The 22,295-nt window shown below is 42.4% G+C and overlaps 1 protein-coding gene across 1 annotated transcript; it reads left to right on the forward strand.

Annotated features, from left to right (window-relative positions):
• The first annotated feature begins 13,542 nt into the window (after positions 1–13,542).
• LOC136549016 (beta-amylase) lies at positions 13,543–22,002 on the forward strand. Its single transcript, XM_066540334.1, has 10 exons — positions 13,543–13,888; positions 14,066–14,464; positions 14,605–14,769; positions 15,207–15,470; positions 15,650–15,859; positions 15,964–16,203; positions 16,284–16,418; positions 20,741–21,101; positions 21,386–21,681; positions 21,782–22,002. Exons 1-10 carry the CDS (start codon positions 13,838–13,840, stop codon positions 21,878–21,880), a joined length of 2,220 nt encoding a protein of 739 aa, XP_066396431.1. The 5' UTR covers positions 13,543–13,837; the 3' UTR covers positions 21,881–22,002.
• Positions 22,003–22,295: the final 293 nt, after the last annotated feature.

The following is a 22,295-nucleotide window of genomic DNA, read 5'->3' on the forward strand; positions in this document are numbered from 1 at the left end:
GTGTTAAAAACCGCCATTCATATTCTCAATAGAGTATCAAGTAAGTCGATGTCCAAAACACCGTATGAGTTATGGACAAGAAGAGTACCCTCACTAAACCACTTACGTGTGTGGGGGAGCCCTGCTGAGGCTAAAGTATTTAACCCAAATATTGGGAAGCTAGATCCCAAAACAGTGAGTTGTCATTTCATTGGCTACCCAGAAAAGTCAAAAGTTTTTCGTTTCTACTGTCCAGAGAGACATACAAAGTTTGTGGAAACGAGACACGCTATCTTCCTAGATGATGAATTGATGAGGGGGAGCATGGTAGCTCGAGAAATTGACCTTGAAGAGAAGCGGGTGTATGCTCCCACTCCAATCATTCATGAGCCAATTTTCTCACTATCTGCTGTCGTTGCACTGACAGTGCAAGATACTGTGGTGCCAGCACCTGTTGTTATTCCACCTGTAGCAACAATAAATGACGATGAGGAACCTGTTCTTTAGGATCCTATAGAGCCAATCGCCACAAATGAGGGGGGGCAACAACAGCCTCTAACAAAAGATGTGCCAAATGTGGAGGCCCCTAGAAGGTCTCAGAAAGTTAGAAAATCAGTTATTCCTGCTGATTATGAAGTGTACAACACTGAGGAATTTCAAATAGAGGATGATCCCACCTCATTTGAATAAGCCATAAAAAGTGATCATTCATCAAAGTGGCTTGAGGCCATGGAAGATGAAATAAAATCTATGAATGCCAATAAAGTTTAGGACTTGAAGATAATTCCTAAAGGAGCCAAAACAGTAGGCTATAAATGGGTCTACAAAATAAAACTTGACTCCCAAGAGAATATAGAGAGATATAAAGTGCAACTTGTGGCAAAAGACTTTATGCAAAGAGAAGGGATTGATTACAATAAGCCTTTTCTCTAGTCTCATGTAAGGATTCCTTCAAAATTATAATGGCATTAGTGGCACATTACGATTTAGAATTACATTAGATGGATGTAAAGACGGCATTTCTCAACGGAGACTTGAAGAAAAATGTTTACATGGCACAGCCGAAGGATTTTGTCATGGAAGGAAAAGAACGAATGGGATGCCGCCTAAAGAAATCCATTTATGGATTAAAACAAGCTTCAAGACAGTGGTACTTGAAGTTTGATAAGACAATAAGGAATTTTGAGTTTTAAAGAAAATATTGAGGACAATTATGTCTATGCAAAGTTTAAGAATGGGAAGTTTATCTTCCATGTCCTGTATGTGGATAATATTTTACTTGCTAGTAGTGATGCCAGTCTACTGCTGGAGACAAAAAAAAATTATCCTCAAAATTTGATATGAAAGATCTTGGTGAACCTTCGTTCGTTCTAGGGATCGAGAGTCACCGAGATAAAAGGCATAAATAGAAAAGATCTTAAAGAAATTCTGTATGCACAAATATAGTCCATCACCTGCTCTTATAGTCAAGGGCGACATATATGGGGATTTTAAATACCACAGGAACCAATATGAGATCGATCAAATGAAAGTGGTTCCATATGCTTTAGCTGTCGGAAGCTTGCAATATGCTCAAGTATGTACGCGCCTTGACTTGGCATTTGTTACCAGGTTATTTGGCAGATTCCAAAGCAATCCTAGAACAGAACACTAGAAATTGGTAAAGAAAGTTTTGCATTATTTGCAAGGAATGAAGGGCCTTATGATGACGTATAGAAGATCTAATTCACTCCATATAGTGGGATATTCAGATTCTGATTATGCGGGAGATGATATAAAATCCACGTCGGGATATGTATTCACTCTCGCAAAGGGGAGCTATTTCATAGAAAAGCTCAAAGCAAACCGTCACTACATCGTCCACAATGTATGATAGTTTGTAGCGTGTTATAAGGCAACGGGATAGGTGAACTGGCTAAAGAAGTTCATACCCGGTTTGAAGGTGGTTGACGACATCTATAGACCACTTAAGTTATACTGCGATAATAATCCGACAGTACAGTATGCTCACAACATAAGTCAAGTGATGCTACCAAACACATTGACATAGAGTATTATGTTGGGAAAGATAAAGTCCGAGATCAAGTCATAAGTCTTGAGCATATAAGTACAGAAAAGATGCTCGTGGATCCGATTACAAAAGGCTTACCACCCAACGTGTTCAGAGAACATGGTGTTCAGAGAACATGTAGCTAGCATGGGTTTAAGGGAAAGCCTAAAATTCCTGGACAAAAGAAGGCACAAAGATAAGTATCTATTTCAGAACAGAGTAGTGTGTTGTAGCTGTTAAATCTATCGGCAATGGACCGTGACGATGAGACATGCTCTATGCGCTAATCTGTAATAGAATGAACAAAAGTAAATGATATGAAATTGAAAGTAATGAGATCAAGGGGGAGAATGTTAGTTGATCTCCACCAATAGGCCCAACGGCCTATTGGGCCCTTGTCACTGTGCCCTGATCGGGGGCGCCCAACCCTAATACGGTTGATGGGTCCCTGTCGCACAGCACATATAAAAGAGAGGTGGGGATCACGGCTCTAACTACGAGGTTGGTCTGAGCCGTCGTGATCCACCACAGTAAACCTAATCCGATCAAAGGAGTGCTGCCAGCGACGGGAAGCCCACCGGCTCCGCCGTCGCCCCTGCAGGGTCACCACCGTCGCCACTGGACCTCGCCTGCATCGTCACCACGACGCCTACAACGCCATGGTACCGACGTCTACATTGCTACGACGAAACTACGCAAGGACGATGAGGCTTACCCTAGATCTACGGTTACATAAAGGTACGCTATGATCCTAACAGTACTTTCTCCGGCTCGCTCTGTTCATCGAGCGTCAGCACGGCACCATAGTCCATAGCTTCCAAAAAGTAGCAGCGCGGGCCTAGAATTTCCACTGCCCGATAATTGCGACCCAACAGTGCGTCAGGTATAATTGCATTTGCCTCCGCGCGAGGCTTGCCTGCCTGCCTGCTCGCGAACTGCAGTCGACAGGTGTCGTGATCCCAGCGATGGAGTTTCCGCCGGTGCCTGGCGGTGGTGTGCGCTTTCATGTGAGATGGTGCATAGACAATGCGGAGCCGTGTGGTTGTGGCCGCACAAGTGTCGCCGACGGAACGGCGGGGCCGCCGGGGCCGTATGTTGACTTGCAAGCTACACCCATGGCCCCAAGTGGCGAGCGGTGATATGGCCACCGCACCGGCCGGAAAATATCTCGGCGCAGATGTGGATGACAGGCTAGAACAGTATTTCATTTTGTTTTTTCACGCAAGCGAACGGCCCAGCGGTGTCGCCCTGTAACCTGTAGAAGTAGAACAAACGACGCTAGCCCCTAGCCTCATACTTTTTTTCTTCTTCTTATCTTAAGTACGGCCGTAGAATCTATTCGGATACAGACACACACCACCATACATGCACACCTCACACACACGGTATACGAATAAACCTATAACTATACCTAGACAACGAACGCAGCTGAAAGGTACTCGAAGATCATCAGACTCCGAGCGTGGCGGGCGCGTCACTTACCATTGTGGCACATCTACGCGAGAGGCAACTGAAATTAATTAGGAAACTACTGTTCCTGGGTGAGACACCGACGTCGAAGCCAGGCTTCGAACGCGGGCAGGCAGCGTGCTCAACTGCACCGCTTACCAACCGAGCCAGAGCTCGTTCTCCCCTAGCCTCATACTCATCATACCTAGCGATGGCAATGAGTCTCTAGTCAGTGAGTATCATCTAACCATATGGGTAGTGTTTGGATCTAGTGACTAAAATTTAGAAGGTGTATTGAAAAAATGTTTTATAGGGTGTTCGGATACTAATAAAAAAATAAATTACATAATCCGTCAGTACTCTACGAGACGAATTTTTTAAGCATAATTAATCTGTCATTAGCACATGTTTACTGTAACACCACATTGTTAAATCATGGACTAATTAGGCTTAAAAGATTCGTCTAGCAAATTAGTCGCAAACTATGTAATTAGTTTCGTAATTAGTCTATATTTAATACTCCATACATATGACCAAACATTTGATGGAACAACAACTAAAAGTTAAACCAAACACCACCTCATATGCGCGCAGGGGCGGATCTAGAACTAGGAAGATTTGATGTTACTAGCATTGTTATTATATATGATGGTTATATGTGTCGGTGCTTCTTATGTGTACAGTAATTTTCCACTCAGTTTGCAAAAGTTACTGTAACATTGTGAAACTGCTCCTCGTATCCATCATAAATTTTTTTACCTACACGGATACACTACACAAACAAATCCATGCTTATGAGCAGATGCAATTTTGTGTATATACTCATGCCCACACGGGTATAGTGGGTACCTACGAGTTGTTCGTGCCCAAGAAAAAAATTCAACGCATGTATTAAACTGTGATATATATATATATGGAAAAAAATTTCTACTCCCTAGGAGTAGTTACTCATTCCTCCTACCACTGTACTCCTGTCCATGCGCTACTACCCTTAGCGGGTCACAACCAATTAAACCCGATATAGCGTATCCAGTCATCCACCGAGTAACCGAGTAACCGAGTAAATAGTTTTTAATCATTATCTGTCCCTCCGTTGGACTCGCTAGATGAGACAGGTACGATCGACTTCTGTAAGGAAAATGGACCCTAGGCTCATTTACTTTGGATTTTGAAGTTTAATGACCAACACAACTAAATTGGATTAATAAATTTGCAAGTAATTGTTCTGTAGTTCAATAGGGTGCACGACGAGACTTGGACGAATGCGATGTGATAATCCGATGATCAACACCATAAGCAAGATATGAACCAAGATATCAAGCAAAGTCATCAGCAGCAGCGACCGGACGAAGATATGGACCAAGCAGGAAGCAAGATGCGAAGAAATGAGCTCACAAAGGTGACTGGATGCTGGACCGGACGCTGGTATAGCGACCGGACGCTTCGATCAAGAGGCTCGGCAACAGAAGGCGTCAGCAGCAGCGACCGGACACTAAACAGTAAAGCGACCGGATGCACCGATGGTACTGTTCATCATCACCGGCAACACATCTAATACTGACCGGACGCTGGCGGCAAATCGCTCGGACGTAGGACTACAACGTCCTATCGAGTACAGAAAGGTTCCAGAGCGACGAAATTACGATCGGACGTGTCTGGTGGCATGTGACTGGACGCTGGCAGCGTCCGATCAGTTGATCACGGCTTAACGGTCGGGACGACCGGACACGTCCGATCAGGATGACCTGAGCGTCCGGTCAGTAGCAGAAAAGCAGAATTTCGTCCCCAACGGCTACTTTCTCAGTGGAACTTATAAATAGACCCTCCAACCGGTCATTTAAGATGTGTGGAGCTGAGAAAACATACCAAGGGTGTTGATATACCATTTTAGTGATCTCCACTTGCATAATGGTTAGTGATTCATTAGGTGATTAGTGTAGGTGCTTTGCGAAGTGCTTAGGTTGATTAGACCACCGCTTATGCGCTTGCTCTAGGTTTGGGCCTAGTGTTTAGTGAGGTTTGCATACATCTTATCACTCGGTGCTTGCGCGCACCATTGTTGTACATTGGAGGGGCTTATAGTCTTGTGAGATCATATCAACCGTGTTTTTAGTGTGGTCGTCACCGTGTACCGGAGAGAATAAGGCCCGCGGCGTTTCGGTCGGAAGCTTGATAGTGAAGACGGTGGGGAGCATCCGGGAGATGCTTACCGGAAGGCACATCAGAGACCCACTTGCGCGTGGGGAAGGCCCAAGGCTATCCACGGAGTTACCCGATCGGGAGCTTGGCCTTTGTGAAGGATTTCTTGCGAGAGGCTCCAACGAGGACTAGGGGAAAGCTTGTGTGCTTCTCGATACCTCGGTAAAAATACTAGAGTCGTCAACGAGAGTTTGCATATCTCTACCTTGCTCTTTAGCTTCTGCATTTATATTGATTATATTACTCCTTTTGTGGTAGAGATAACAACACACTAGAAAAACCGTAGTTGCACATTTAGATAGTTTATCTTTTATATAGATTTTGCTAAGGTTAGAAAAGGAGGCCATAGTTTAGAAGTAGAATTTTAAGTTGCCTAATTAACCACCCTCTCTTAGGTGTCACGGTCCCCTATAAGTGGTATTGGAGCCGGTTGGCTCATTTTGGACCTTTGACTTAACCGTCGTTGAGCCGACGCTATTTAGAGTGGTTGAGATAGATACCTCTAGGTCTCCGCACTTTGTCAGCACTAACTTCTCCTACTATAAAGCTAGAATGGCTTGTCATCTTGAGGCAATAGATTTAGGTGTTTGGAGAGTCACTCGTGATGGGATGAAACCCATTAAGAATCCCGATAAACCCACAAAGAGTGAAGAAAAGGAAATGCATTTTAATGCTAGAGCTAAAAATTACTTGTTTAAATCTTTTAGCATGGATATGTTTAACCAAGTGTTCACTTTAAATACGGCATATGAAATTTGGTTAAAACTCCAAGAGCTCCATGACGGCACATCTAATGTTTGTGAGCAAAAATATTGTCTAGCTAAACAAAATTATGATTTATTTACAATGAATGATGATGAGCTTGTTCGTGATATGTATTCTTGTTTGAATCTAATTATCAATAAGCTCCATTCAATAAGATTAACAAAGCTAGATGATGCAGATATCATGAGGAAGATTATCTTTGTGCTATCACAAAAGAAATATGCAAGCATCATCACCATCCTTCACAACATGGAGGACTTGAGCACCATGACCCCGACCATAGTCATTGGTAAGATAGTGGCATTTGAAATATCATACAAGATGGGTCAAGAAGAAGCCTCTTCATCAAGCAAAGGCAAAGCTCTCGCATGTAGTGAGAAAAAAAAGATGAAGGGCAAGAAAGTTAAGACGAGCTCAAACTCCTCAAGTGAAGATGAAGTAGAAGATGATGATGATGATGATTTAAGTAATGATGATCAATCTTCCTCCTCCACCTCCGACCTTGATGAAGAATCAATCAAACTAATCAACAAGGTAAAGAAGATGATCCAAAAGCTCAATGTCAAGGGTGTGCCCATCCAAATTTAAGATATCATTTTCACCAATAAAAGAAATGAGCAAAGAAAGAGAGAATGCTATGGATGCGGCGAGTTGGGGCACTTTGTGGAAGTTTGGCCAAACAAGCCTACACCCAAGACAAAGAAGAAGGCGTGCAAGAACCAAGCCCTCGCATCAATAAGGTCATAGGATGATTCTTCAAGTGAAGAAGATCATCACAAGAGGCGAGGGTGCAAGCACTCATTATCAAAATCTTCTCGTGTGCGCCTTATGGCACGGGGTAATAAAAGTTCATCTTCTAGTGAGAGTGATAGTGATGATGAAATGCTTTCTTATGATAAAATTGTACAATAAAATCTTAATTATGCTAAAGTTTGAACTAGTCAACAAAAGAAGCTCGAAAAATTAAAACAAAAGCTAGATAGTTCACAAGAAGCATATAAAACCTTCCTTGAATAATATGAGACATTTGCTAATCTTAAAATTGAATTATCTACTAAAATTGAGCAACTTGAGGCTAGTGCAACAATAAATGCATGCACAATCAATGATGAGCAACTTGTAAAGAAAAATAAAAATTAAAGGAAAAGTTAGCTAGCTCACAAGATGTTTATAAAAATTTGCTTGCTAAAATGAAAACCATGCGCAAACATTGTGATGAGCTAACTAATAAAGTTACTAATCTTGAAGCCGTCGCTACAACCCTCACTAAGGCACCTAAAAAAAGTTCTATCTTTAACATGTCTAAAAATGATGCCTCTACTTCTTGTAATGATTTAAGTTTAGACTTACCCTTGTGCAACCAAATTTGTGTTGAAAAAGTTACGGTAGATACATGCACACAAGAAGTTGCAAAGGAGAATGAGCAACTTAAGCAAGAAGTGGCTTGCCTCACCAAGGACTTGACTCAAGTAAAAGGCAAGGCGAAGCAAGCCCAACTTCATCAAGATAACACTGTCAAAGGAGTGAAGAAGCTTGATGAAGAACAAACCATGGTTTACTACGTGTGCCACAAGGATGGTCATAAGTCCTATGAGTGCAAGGTGAAGAATGGGGGAGGAGCAAAGAAGAAAGAGAAAAAGCGAACAAGCAAGCTCTCCAACGCCTACACCAAAAAGGTGGACAAGAAGGCCTCCACACCTTATCTCTTGAAGAAGATGAAAAATGACAAGGTGGTGGCCATCAAGGTGAACAAGAAAGTCAATAATGGGGTCAAACGCTTTTGGGTGCCAAAGGAGATCATTTCCAATATGAAGAGCACCAAGAAGGTTTGGATCCTAAAAGGGAAGTAAGAAGTCTAATAGACTTTGGAGAATTTGGAGACTTGGCAAAGTATGGGTGTATTTCATGGGGTACATCATGATGGACAAGATCATTGCCAAGTGGGTTAGTGAATACTATAGACCCAAATTCCCCTTCCTATGTTAGGTAACTAGATTCAATTTTCTTCAAGTGGTACTAGATTTAATTTCCTACAAGTGGTATCTTTAAGTATCTAGTTACTTTTCATGCCTAGGTTTGTATTTGCATGCTTATATCTTTTGTCATGCATATACTAGGTATATCTTATGGTATGCTTGCTCAGTTTCATTCTTAACCCTTGGAGCAAACCTACATGGTTTAAAATTATTTAGGAGCACGGCACATGGCCTGTCTTTTGATTGTTCATCTAATATGTGCCAAAGTCCAAATTATAGATAATTTCTCCCGAATATCGCATTCGAAAATGACTCTCACATTCATGTGATGTCATCTTTCAAGTGGTATTTTTTATTCTAAAATCAATGTGCATGTTTCCTACAAGTATTTTATACTTGTGTGCACAAATTTAGAAAGAGGTTACTCTACAAGTTGAATGATTTGAGACTAACACCTTTTCAAGCTTATCATGTATGTAGTAGTCTTATTGCAAGGAAAATGGAGTCCTCGGAGTTAAGCATCATACTTCAAATATCCACCACCTTTTGTAAGTGGTAGAAATTAAATTGGTTTCCACAAGTGGTATTTCTAAACCGATATCATCATGTTGATTTCATTTTGATATTTATGTCTTCTCCATGCATTATATAGATTAAATTCCCTTGAGTAATAATTTACCAATTATGCATATGCTTTGCCTTCTACCATATGTATGCATATATTTAGGGGGAGCTTAGTCTATATAATGTGAGAGTCAAATTTTGTGACCTATTCCACTCTACATATAAAGGATCATAAAGTTTGATCCTCCCTTATGTTAATAATGTCTTTCTTTTCGGTGTTTGATTCCAAAGGAAGAGAATTGGTAGGATCAAAAGCAAGGCTTAAATCCATAATACCACATGTGATGATCCGATAATCAACACCATAAGAAAGATCTTCGAAGCACAAGAGAAGACTCAAGATATCAAGCAAAGTCCAAGCACGAAGATAGGAACCAAGCCGGATATAAGATCGTGAAGAAACGAGCTCACAGATGTGACTGGACGCTGGACCGGACGCTGGTATAGCGACCGGACGCTCTAATCAAAAGACTCGGCAACAGAAGGCGTCGGCAGCAGTGACCGGACGCTCAACAGTAAAGTGACCGGACGCACCGATGGTACTGTTCATCATCGTCGGCAACACATCTAGTACTGACCGGATGCTGGCGGCAAATCGACTGGACGCAGGACTGCAACGTCCGATCGAGTACAGATAGGTTTCAGAGCGACGAAATTACGACCGGACGCGTCTGATGGCATGTGACCGAACGCTAGCTAGTAATGTACACATACTTCTCTTACGAAGAAAAGTATATGCATATACTCTAAGTATAAATGCATACGTGCTTCTAATAGTATAAATACATACTCTAATTAATCTAGTGATACGTGGCTACATGCATGCATACTAATTAATCTAGTATGCCTATATACTCACTGTTAGTTTCGATGGATCTACTAAATTTTAGTTGGCTGTTACGATAAAAAAAAAAACTAACCACCGTGAGTCCGTGAGTCAAGGACACAGGACAGAGAAAAGCTAATTTATTAATAATTAATTAAATCACTTAACTCCGTGGGTCCGTGAGTCAAGGACACAGGACAGAGAAAAGCGAATTTATTAATAATTAATTAAATCACTCAAGGACACAGGAAAGAGAAAAGCTAATTTATTAATAATTAATTAAATCACTTAACTCCGTGAGTCCGTGAGTCAAGGACACAGGGCAGAGAAAAGCTAATTTATTAATAATTAATTAAATCACTTAACTAACTAGCGGATCCGTTTCTGTCCACAGTGACCCACTAATACAAAGGGAGTAACTGTTCCTGGGAGTATAAAAAATGCACCATATATATATATATATATGAAAATTATTTCCTACTCCTAAGGAGTAGTTACTCCCAAGTGTATATCTCTAGATTTATGGTGTATATAGCTCGACGAAGTGTATGTAGATAGAGTATATCATCATACTAGACAATCTAGGATACTATGTATAATAAGTATGTATGTATACTTAGAGTATATGGTTATACTTATTTTTATATGCTACTATCATAGTATTATATAATATATTAAAAAATATGTGCTCTTTTGAAAAAAAAATCACATAGTAAAGATCTAGAGTATCTTAATATTAGTATGTCAACATACTCAAACTGATAAATGAGTATGTACACATACGCAAAGTGATTTATTGATTATGTGAGTGATTACTCCCGGGAATATATAAAATGCACCATATATATAGGAAGAGTATATTCAGTAGGCAGCTACAAAATAAGTTATTTCATACCCACCTCCATTTACGATATTTTTATATACTAATTTACGATAATGTCAATACATATTTACGATAGTTGGGTTACTATAACACATGGAGATATTTACCATAACGTTACAGTAAACCACTTAGTATGGAGTTATTATAATATCGCAAATTAACATAGTAATTATCGTAACTCAACGTGGCTACAGAATAAGTTATTTTGTAGTCAGTTGCAGAATAGTAGTTCTATATGGGTAAGGCTATTCTGTGGCTGGCCATAGAATAACTTATTTTATAGCCACCTTGATTTACGATAATGTTTGTACTAATTTACGATAACATGAATATGCATTTACGATACTCGTGTTACTACAATTCACGGTGATATTTACCATAATGTTATAGTAAATTACTTAGTAAGGAGTTACTGTAGTCTAGTAAATTAGCATAGTAACTATCGTAACTCAAAGTGGCCACAGAATAAGTTATTCTATGGTCAGCTGCAAAACAGTAGTTCTCTCTCTCTCTATATATATATATATATGAGAAAATAATAGAACACTAAATATACAACGAATGTAATAGAAAAATTATATATATGCTGAGTATATATATTAGGTTGGAAGATGGCTTTATTAAATTATATAGTTGCATATCTGGTACATACATACCCATATGGGTCCAAGTAACCCATTAACCCAATAAATATGAAGTTTTGTCCATTAATATATTCATGAGTACGTAAATTAGCCCGCACTCATACCTTAATAATAGAGTAAAAAATCATCAGATTTCAGGTTACAGATAGACATCGAACCCTAACTCCGATATTTTCGGTGTGCGGGTGCGCGATTTGCGGCGATCCCAATCCAACACCAACCGCACTCAATGCGCGGACATCAATGTCGCGCCATTGGTGAACCCCAGGCGGCTGTCAGGATCACGCGCCTGATCAACAGATATGTGACCAATGTAATAGAAAAAATTAGATATAGGCCGCGTTTAGTTGCCGTTCGAAGCTAGCGCCGCCGGAGAGAGATCACTGTGGCGCACTGTAGCATTCGTTTGTATTTGGTAATAATTATCTAATCGTTGACTAATTATGCTCAAAACGTTCGTCTCGCAAAGTACAACCAAACTGTGCAATTAGTTTTTGATTTCGTCAACATTTAGTACTCTTTGCATGTACCACAAGTTTAATGTGACGGGAAATCATCTTTTTGCATAGTGCCAAAGTTTAAATTTTGGTGGAACTAAACACGGCTATATAAGAAAATAATAGAACAACAGGTGTGTAACGAATGTAATAGAAAAATTATATATATATATGTGTGTGTGTGTGTGTGTTGCCCCTTTTATAGCACTATATAGGTGTGCTGGTTGGACCATGTTTTGCAATATATTATGTTGAAATATGGCTTTAAATTATAGTTGCATATCAGGTACATATATAACCATTGGTTTATCGCCCTGTTCGTTTCAACTTATCAGCCTGGCCATGCTACAATGTTTTTCTCTCACAACAAACAGCATCAGCCGGCTTATCATCCGTAAAAACCATCAGCCGAACAACTTCGTAAGTTCAAGTAGAGCATAACCATACTCAATACTATGAACTTTTATCCATTAATATACTCATGGGTATGTAAATTAGTCCACACCCATATGCGCTAGTAATAGAGTGAAAACTCCCGTATACGCTAGTAATAGAGTAAAAGCTCATAGGATTTCAAGTCGCTTCAAGCTGAAGGTATATGCATTGGCATCATCCTAAGCCCTACCTCCGACATGGTCGGTGTCCGGGTACGCGATTTGCTGGCGATCCCAGTCCCACACCAGCCGCACTCAATGCGCGGACAGCAATGCCGCGCCACTGGACACTGATGAAGCCCCGGCGGTCGAGGTCGAGGTCGAGGATCACGCGCCCGTTACGATTTCGCCGTCGTACGCCTCGGCCGCGGCGTGGCGGGGGCGCTCTCCGTCCGTCCACACCGGCAGCCTCGCTTTCGCACGTTAATGCCCCCGCCGATTAGAAGATGCGACAGATTTAAATACGCGCATGCATGTGGAAAAACGATCCCGAGGTCGGTGACGGGAAACCACCTGGACCCGAGGCAAAAAGAGAGAGAGAGAAGCAGCTGCCCGAGGCCGAGGTTGAAGCCCAAAAGGCCTAACAAGAAATTGACGCCAATTTTCAGAACGGATATAGAGCTTCTGGTGCGCCCGAACAAACTTCTGTTGCGCCCCCTCACGCGGCAGGTACGTAAACGTAACAGATTCCGTTCCATGGCTAGCCGCAAGAGAAACCGCATGATCGTCAAACCGTCGGCTGCGAACCGCATGACATGGAGATACGAAACACAAAGAGAAGAGTACGTGCACGCATGGTTATTTTGTGGTTAGCTAGCATGCCAAAACTCGAGATAGAAAAGTAATAATTAAATAAACAGACATATAAGCTTAGCCTATATATAAACAACAATACACGGGACATTAAAAAAGCATGAAGTCAGTATTATATATGTATAAACATGCCATGCACATGGTATATACAGCAGCCCTTGTAATGTTCTTATAAGCCATGCAATATATTTGCAACCCCACTTTACTTTACAGGTGCCACTTTTACTACTCTGAATTTTTTTACTCGCTGCTGACCTGCTGTTACATCAGACAGCATTCATTCACATGTGGCAAACGAGGACAGAAAAAATGTGCGGAACGGATCCGATCTCCAAACCAAACACGCTGTAAATTTCTCACCTGTCTTCATCAGTTCAGCCCAATCAGGACTGCAGTCCGGACGAATGGCAGGCTCACGTACTGTACATAGCTTGCCAGCTCGGGATGGTATCCAAAAAAATCATCAGCTCACCCTGCACATGCGCTTTTCCCTGGGCGGCTCAACGGAAAGGATCGGTTTGCATCGCTGGAGAAGCGCTGCACGTCGCCGTCCAGATCGATCTCCCCTGCCTCCACTGTATAAATAGACCCCCCAAGCTCACCGCAGCATTCATCAAGCCCAAGCTCAGTGACCACTCACTAAGCAGAGAGCAAGCCAGTGAGGTCCCTGAGAGTGAGAGCGTAGCCAGCCAGCCACAATGGCGGGGAACGCGCTAGCCAACTATGTCCAGGTCTACGTCATGCTCCCGGTAAGCTGCTTAAGAATCATGCGATGCAACTGCAGCATTGTTAGCATACCGCTACCAGTATATATAACGAACAAACGAAGAGATCGACCTAAACGAATCATGACAATCCGAAAAAGGAAAGATTAAGCTGAATGATTTACCTTTTTTTTTTCCAACTCTTGGCTTCCGGACATGCAGCTGGATGTCATCACTGTGGACAACACGTTCGAGAAGGAGGACGAGACGAGGGCGCAGCTGAAGAAGCTGACGGAGGCGGGCGTCGACGGGGTCATGATCGACGTCTGGTGGGGGCTGGTGGAGGGGAAGGAGCCGGGGGTCTACGACTGGAGCGCCTACAAGCAGGTCTTCAAGCTGGTGCAGGAGGCCGGGCTCAAGCTGCAGGCCATCATGTCGTGCCACCAGTGCGGCGGCAACGTCGGCGACGTCGTCAACATCCCGATCCCACAGTGGGTGCGGGACGTCGGCAAGGACAACCCCGACATCTTCTACACCAACCGGGAAGGGCTGAGGAACATCGAGTATCTCACGCTTGGGGTGGACGACCAGCCTCTCTTCCATGGGAGAACTGCCATTCAGGTCAGCTCACTTGAAACTCTTCTCACCTCTTGGTGTAGCTAGCACATGCGGAAGGGAAGAAACATGGTAAATCAGGCCAACTTCTCTGATCTTGACGTGTGAGTGTGACCTGGGGTCGGTCTCTTCTCTGTCTGTGGCAGCTGTATGCTGATTACATGAAGAGCTTCAGGGAGAACATGGCAGATTTCTTGGATGCTGGTGTCATTGTGGACATTGAGGTGGGACTTGGCCCTGCTGGTGAGATGAGGTACCCCTCATATCCCCAAAGTCAGGGATGGGTGTACCCAGGCATTGGAGAATTCATAGTGAGTTCTCTTTCCAAAAACACATATTCTTCCGGGGTTTTTTTTTGTTACAAAACAAAAGGGGATTCGTCTCCATGTGATGAACAAAGACACTCTTAATCTTGGTCCCTGCGTTGATTTACAAAAAAAATGAAGAAAAAAGGGTATAAAAGTGATTAAATCAAAGAGACACTTGAATAAAGTAACAATTTGACTGATCAGGCCAGGGATGCCTTAAAAGTCGTACTGTGCTTGAAGCAAAGCCAAGACCACAATTAAGAACAAAACCGGATGAAATCAAATGCTTGATAAACTGATGACAAGGAATAAATAAAACGGGCTTCCTTTGAAGAAAATGAAATAAAACACGTGCCAACTAATATAAATATGTCATTACCAGCAGAGGACTACACTTTAAAGGCTACAATTGTTAATAAAGCAATAAAATAAAACTGCAGTGCTATGATAAGTACCTGCAAGCAGACTTCAAAGCAGCAGCAACAGAGGCTGGGCATCCTGAGTGGGATTTGCCTGATGATGCTGGGGAGTACAATGACACTCCTGAGAAGACCCAGTTCTTTGCGGATAATGGAACATACCAGACCGACAAGGGGAAGTTCTTCCTCACATGGTACTCCAACAAACTGATCAAGCACGGTGATAAGATCTTGGATGAAGCAAACAAGGTCTTCCTGGGATGCACGGTGCAGCTGGCAATCAAAGTAAGTACCATGATGAATAACACCTGGCTTTAATTTTTCCCATGATTTTAAAGTTGAACAAGTCTTTGCATGTAACAATAATAAAGGTACAAGGTTTACTAGAGGCTACAACACAAACTAAGAACTAACCTATGGGTGATTGAAACATAGACATCACATGTGCTAATATTTGTTTGCAGGTCTCTGGCATACACTGGTGGTACACGGTTCCAAACCATGCGGCTGAGCTCACTGCCGGATACTACAACTTAGATGACAGAGATGGCTACAGAACCATAGCACACATGCTAACAAGGCATCCTGCTAGCATGAACTTCACTTGTGCTGAGATGAGGGACAGTGAGCAGAGTTCAGAGGCGAAAAGTGCACCAGAGGAACTGGTTCAACAGGTTTTAGCCATCGGTCACTTGTCTGTATTCTCCTTTAACGGATCACAAAAGGCACTTCTCAATTATTAACAAAAAATTCTGGTGCAAACTATAAAAAATGGCAGGTGCTGAGTGCCGGATGGAGAGAGGGCCTAAATCTGGCATGTGAAAATGCACTCAGTCGATACGATGCAACAGCTTACAACACCATCCTCAGGAATGCAAGACCCCAAGGCATCAACAAGAATGGCTCTCCAGAACACAAGCTGTATGGATTCACCTACCTCCGAGTATCTGATGAACTGTTCGAGGGAGACAACTACACCACTTTCAAAACTTTTGTCAGGAGAATGCATGCTAACCTGGTGAGTAACACCCTTGAAAATCTAGACGTTCATAATTGGTTTGAGCTACACACTGACAGAGTATATAAAAATTATTTCAGGATTATAATTCAAATGTCGATCCTGTTGCACCATTGAAAAGATCAAAGCCAGAGATACCAATTGAAGAAATCCTAGAAGTAGCACAGCCAAGATTGGAGCCATTTCCCTTCCAGAAGAACACAGACCTACCAGTATAAACATGAAGTAAGCCTATTGTCGAGCAGTAGGCTAGTAACTAAATAAAATGCTGTGCGGAGCATATTATGGTCACGTATTGCACCAATAATCTTGTGTTGTTAAACATGAGGCTTGATGATTTTCTGATGAACTGTAATACCCTTGGCCTTCCTGTTGTTGTATGTATTTGGGCCAATGAATAAAAAATGTGGCTTTGTGGGTTATTTACTGTGTCCAAGTGTTTCAAATAGTTCTACATGCACAATCTGCTCACCATAAAAATAAATCATTGCACAGCATCAAGAGAATAACAATGGTTCACAAAAAATAATCAAAACAAGTAGTTGGCTGTACAAAGTGATGTGTAACCGAAATGATGTTATCATGAAAGAATAAATAAAATGTGCTGCGAAACTAAGAGAGCACCATGGTTGTAGATTATTTGGACCATCTATTTCCTATGTGTCAGTTTTATGTACACAAAGAGACAACAATCCGGAATGCAATATCTACATTGGAAAGAATACAAACCTTTCATGTAACTGAAAAGATTAGTTTGCTTCACCTCAACACCAAAGCCAAAGATGTCTCAAATTTGCAGAAAACGTGTTGTGGAATCATGCAACCGGTGCTCGAACTTGAAGTAAAAAAAAAAGGATCGAACTAGAGGATTGACGGATCGACCGCTTGGTTAGTGGGGGGGGGGGGGGGGGGGGGGGGGGCGGCATTGAACACCCTGCCAATCCAGTGCTCAAACTTAGACACACAAAGCCTTAAATAAAAGCCAGATGACCTGACATTATTTGTTGGAAAAAATACTACCAGGCCCGCTCTCCTAGAAAATGCTACCAGATTTGTCAGCAGACTCGTCAAGAGAAGTACGTACAGGAGTTGTCTTTCGAGTGAAGAGAGAAACAAAGTAGCAGAGCAACAATAACAACCTGTTTTCATCCAGATCGGTGAGCTCGCTAGGGCCATACATGATACATGCTATTTGATTACTGATAGGGCAACCAAATTTAGGCTACATGAATCATCCTTGTAGGTATTTAACCAAATGGAAGGAAGAGTGCCAGGGAGGAACACCTGTAGCTAGAGCAGAAAATGGGTCTATCAGAACATGTTATATGGCTGATCCCACCCAAGTTCAGCAAATCACAGAAGTACAACATGGAGAAAATAAAAATCCCTACATATTGTGGCTCACACATATCCGTGCCAGATATCCGATTGCTTTTGATACTGAAAATCTCATATAGCAACTTGAGCGTCACAAACAATACGCAATACGGTGTGTGGTATGCTGTGACTGAAGGTTAACGCTACTGCTTCAGTTAAGCGCCAGCAGGCCACAGTGGTCAGTGCGGCCACGCACGGGCCTTGACTTGGATTTAATTGATTGATGGATGGAACTACTCGCAACTCATGATTCAGTTAAGCGCTAGCAGATTGAGCCTGGGACCAGCGCGGCCGACTAACCTGCGTGACTGGCGTGGGCTCGGTAGCGACTCGCGAGCCCGCCTGCGCCTTCGCCCTTCCAGCTCCGCGCCCACCACTGTACGCGGCGCTCAGCGCTCGAGCCGAGCATCGGAGGCGGCGCTGCCGCCGCAACCCGCCACTGCGAGAAGGCAGTGGAATAGAGGATTGTTCGTCAGGCTCAGCCGCTCAGGCGGCCGGGGCCTGCGGTCTGCCGTCTGCCTCGCCACTCGCCGGGCCCGATCGAACGGTCCGGGCACCAAAGGGGAGCATCGGCAAATCATCCGACGGCTCCAGCCGTGTGTCGTTTCTCAAGTACTCGTAATATTCTTTTGCTAAAACTATTTTGGCGCATGTGCTGCACAAAAGGTTGATGACAATTGACACCAGGGCCTTGCTTTAGATTGCAATTTTTTACAATCTGGATACTGTAGCATGTTTCGTTTGTATTTGACAAACTTTGTCCAATTATAGACTAACTAGACTCAAAAGATTCGTCTCATGATTTACAACTAAACTGTGCAATTAGTTATTTTTTTTACCTACATTTAATGCTCTATGCATGCGTCAAAAAATTGATGTAATGGAGAGAAAGTGAAAAAAACTTAGAATTTTGAGGTCATCTAAATAAGACCCTGATGCCTATTTGTAAACCTACCTATTTTGACGAGTCGCATAAAACAATATTTTCCTCACTAGAACGTGTTTCATTGACGCCATGTATACTCCCATCCATCAATCTGCGTGGTATATGAAAACTCAGCATGTAGACTTAGAGTAACGAAATCAGTAGGGCTTGTGCTTGTAATTAGTTCAATCCACATGACCACATGTGTCAGGGGTAGATTGAGGCGAAAATTAAACTAACTTACATCCCGATACATATGAACTAAGTTGAATACGATGGATTAAAAACAAATCATAATGAGTTTTGGGCTTGAGATGCTCAATCATATGCTTAGGGCTTTGGCAAGACTAAGCCCGAATTTGTAAGTATACATCATTCATCCCAAATTGTAAGTCATTTTGTTTTTTTATATATAATTTTATTTTGCACCTAGATATACTCCCTCCGTTCCAGAAAGAATGTAATTCTAGCACAGTGTCATGTTTTAGTATCTTAAGTTTGACCAATTATAGATAAAAAAAGTATCAATATTTATGATATCAAATAACTATCATTAGATTAGTTACGAAATGAATTTTCATCATAAATTGATTTGGAGTAATAAATGTGAATATCATTTACTAGAAACTTGGTCAAACGTAAATCACTTTAACTGGCACGTAACACGTAGTTGTATTCTTTTTGGGACAGAGGTTGTACATTATATCTATATACGTATTTTTTATGTATCTAAAAACGTCAAAATAATTTATAATTTGAAACAGAGAGAGTAGCAACTAGTGATCTAACTTAGGCCGTGGCTTGACATTCAGCTCCAATATAAAAACATAATATACTCCATTCATTTTTAATATAACATTTGCTTTATTTTTGAACTAATTCATTTTTCTCTAAACGTTACATACTACTCCCTCTCTCCATATAAATAGATATAACTATGGGATTTGTGCAAGTTAAACATGTTTAACTTTTATCAAAGTTATGAATAGTATTAATATTTATGTCTCTATTTTACTATAAAAGTGTATTTCATAATTGATTTAATGGTACTTATCTTGTATCATAACTAAATGTTAGTACTTTTAAATATAATTTTGTCAAACTTCAAGTCGTTTAACTCATCATTTTGCAAAAAAAAAAAAAGTTGTTTAACTCATGAAAATAGTGAGAACTGTTTTTTTTTTTGGAGTAAAAAACCGAAGGGAGTATGTCCTTTGGGAATTGGAAGCATGGGGATTTCCTTTTTCTCGCGGAGGAAACTAGTTGAACTCCCGTCCTTATTGCAAGAAAGACAATGGGATGTGGAGATTGGAGATGAGGGGTCCTACATCTGGGGATCAAACACTTATAACACAAAGAAAGCATACTCTCAGCTTCAGGGATCTTTAGAAGCCTCCCCCTTTTCAACTGGCCCTGGTCCTCCTACAGTTGTGTGCTATCTGCTATGCAACAGAGGGACTGAGGAAACATGTCTATTTGTTTTTTTGAATGTCCCTTCAGTAGTGATTGTTGGAGTTCTCTATCAATACATTGGGACCTTACTCTCCAATCACTGGATACGTTGATAGAAGCAAGAACATCTTTTGGTAGTTGCATCTTCATCAAAATAATGATCACTGCCTGTTGGGTGATATGGACCATCAGAAATAGAGCTTTATTCGGCAATAGGACCCCCAACATGCATTCTTGAAAGGCAAACTTCGAAGAACTTGGCCTGGTTTATATCAAGGCCAAGCAAAAGTTGAGAGGAGCTCTAAATCTGTGGAGAGAGATAATTTTACATAGCTTTGGTCTTTCTTTTTTCCTTTTGGCTCTTTGAGCCCTGTAACCTGTGTATTTTGTACATTCTTTCTGTACATACTTTCTTTTGTATATATGCAAAAATATAAGTAGGGGCATCTCCTACTGACCCGTAAAAACAAGGGAACGGAGAGCGCTTCATATGAAATTTGTATGTTCCAGTTCTACAAGCATGCTCTAAACTAGGTTTAGTACTAAGGCACTTGAGTTGCAACTTTTTTGTCCAAATATGCGAAAACGTTCCTTGTGTTATTTTTTTTAAGTCATTCCTTGTGTTATTGACTGCTGCGACCGAGGGCATGCAGAGAGTGATCGCGAGCACTGGCTGACACGTGTCGGCGCCCCATTGGCAGTGGCGCAATCCTGAATGGAGGCCGCAAGTGATTCACGCGGCCACATGGCGGTCACACAGTGGCCATCAACTTATCCAGTCAGATAAGGTGGCGCCTGCAACTGCGGGCGACATATATCTTTGCCACGCATGACTGCTCGACCGACGAAGCGCACTCACGCAGAGAAAAAGCTCGGAGAGCTGAGATGGCACAAGCCTGCATGGCGTCGATGACGGGCCTCTCGCAGGGCGTTCTGCCCAGCAGGCGCGCTGTCAGCAGGGCCAGGGCGGCCGTCGTTGCCAGGGCGTCCGCCGAGGGCGAGGCCGCAGCGCAGGCGGGCCGCCGCGCCGTGCTCGGGCTGGTGGCCGCCGGCATCGTCGGCGGCGCCTTGTCGCAGGTGGTGCACGCCGCGCCTGTCAGTCCCATCAAGATCGGAGCCCCGCCGCCGCCCTCCGGTGGACTCCGTGAGTGCCTGCCTGCCCGCGCCTCATATAGCTTTCTTCTTTCTTTGATACTATTATATACGTAGATGCTTTCCACCAAACCCTTTTATTTATATATATATATATATATATATATATATACATCTCTCGAATCTTGATCGCGAGTTCAGAATCGTTTGGAGCTGTTCTGTAAGGCTTAGGGTTTAATTTTCAGCATAAAAACATTTAAATTTCCTCCACGATCGACAACCACATGTTTGCCCCCAAAAGATTTCATCTGACGTGTCCACTGCTATGGCGCACAGCCGGGACTGAAAACTCTGACCAGGCGAGGGACTTCGACCTCCCCTTGTCGGAGCGGTTCTACCTGCAGCCGCAGACACCGGCTTTGGCGGCGGCGAGGGTGAAGACGTCGGTGCAGGACATCATCAACCTCAAGCCGCTCATCGACAAGAAGGCGTGGCCGTACGTCCAGAACGACCTCCGCCTCCGGGCCTCCTACCTGCGCTATGACCTCAAGACCGTCATCGCATCCAAGCCCAAGGAGGAGAAGAAGGTCCTCAAGGAGCTCACCGGCAAGCTCTTCAGCATCATCGACGGTGTAAGCTAAACCCCATTGATCACTGATCTATCTGGGAGCAATTCAATTTTTGACAAGAACTGTGGAAATAACACGGCAGCTTCTCTTCCCGTTTTGGCAGCTTGACCATGCCGCGAAGATCAAGAGCACCCTAGAGGCCGAGAAATACTTCGCAGCAACCAAAGATGTGCTCGGCGATGTTCTCGCCAAGATAGGCTAGATGGAAGATAACAAATGGGCTAATAATGGCCATGTAATTTCGGACTTGTGTTTGTTCACATGGAGCCGGCAATGTACCATTTTCTGTTGATATTATATCAGCATTCAGCAAGCACTTAACTATGATGCTATCCTGAGTTCTTGACAAGTACCGTTGCGAGCTAATGCAACAACCAGAAACAGATACCAACAGCCTTAATCAGAAACAGATACCAACAGCCTTAATTCGTGATCCCGTACATTGAAAGTTCGGCATCTGAGGTACAAATTGGTCATGAGATGAGTCTCAGCATAACAACAAGCGTGTCATAGTTATCCCAAAAAGAACACCAGATCACTCGACCCTACAAACTAAACTATCGATGAATTCATTTTGGTATTTTGCTAATCTTCAAGAAAAATAGGAATGGAACAGA

Source organism: Miscanthus floridulus, chromosome 4 (genome assembly GCF_019320115.1).
Source record: "Miscanthus floridulus cultivar M001 chromosome 4, ASM1932011v1, whole genome shotgun sequence".
Classification (NCBI taxonomy): domain Eukaryota; kingdom Viridiplantae; phylum Streptophyta; class Magnoliopsida; order Poales; family Poaceae; genus Miscanthus; species Miscanthus floridulus.

Coding starts and splice junctions, on each gene's coding strand:
- LOC136549016 (XM_066540334.1), top strand. CDS start 13,838: ATGGCGGGGAACGCGCTAGCCAACTATGTCCAGGTCTACGTCATGCTC. Junction 15,471..15,649: donor CGGTGCAGCTGGCAATCAAA/GTAAGTACCATG, acceptor ATTTGTTTGCAG/GTCTCTGGCATACACTGGTG. Junction 21,682..21,781: donor TCTTCAGCATCATCGACGGT/GTAAGCTAAACC, acceptor CCGTTTTGGCAG/CTTGACCATGCCGCGAAGAT.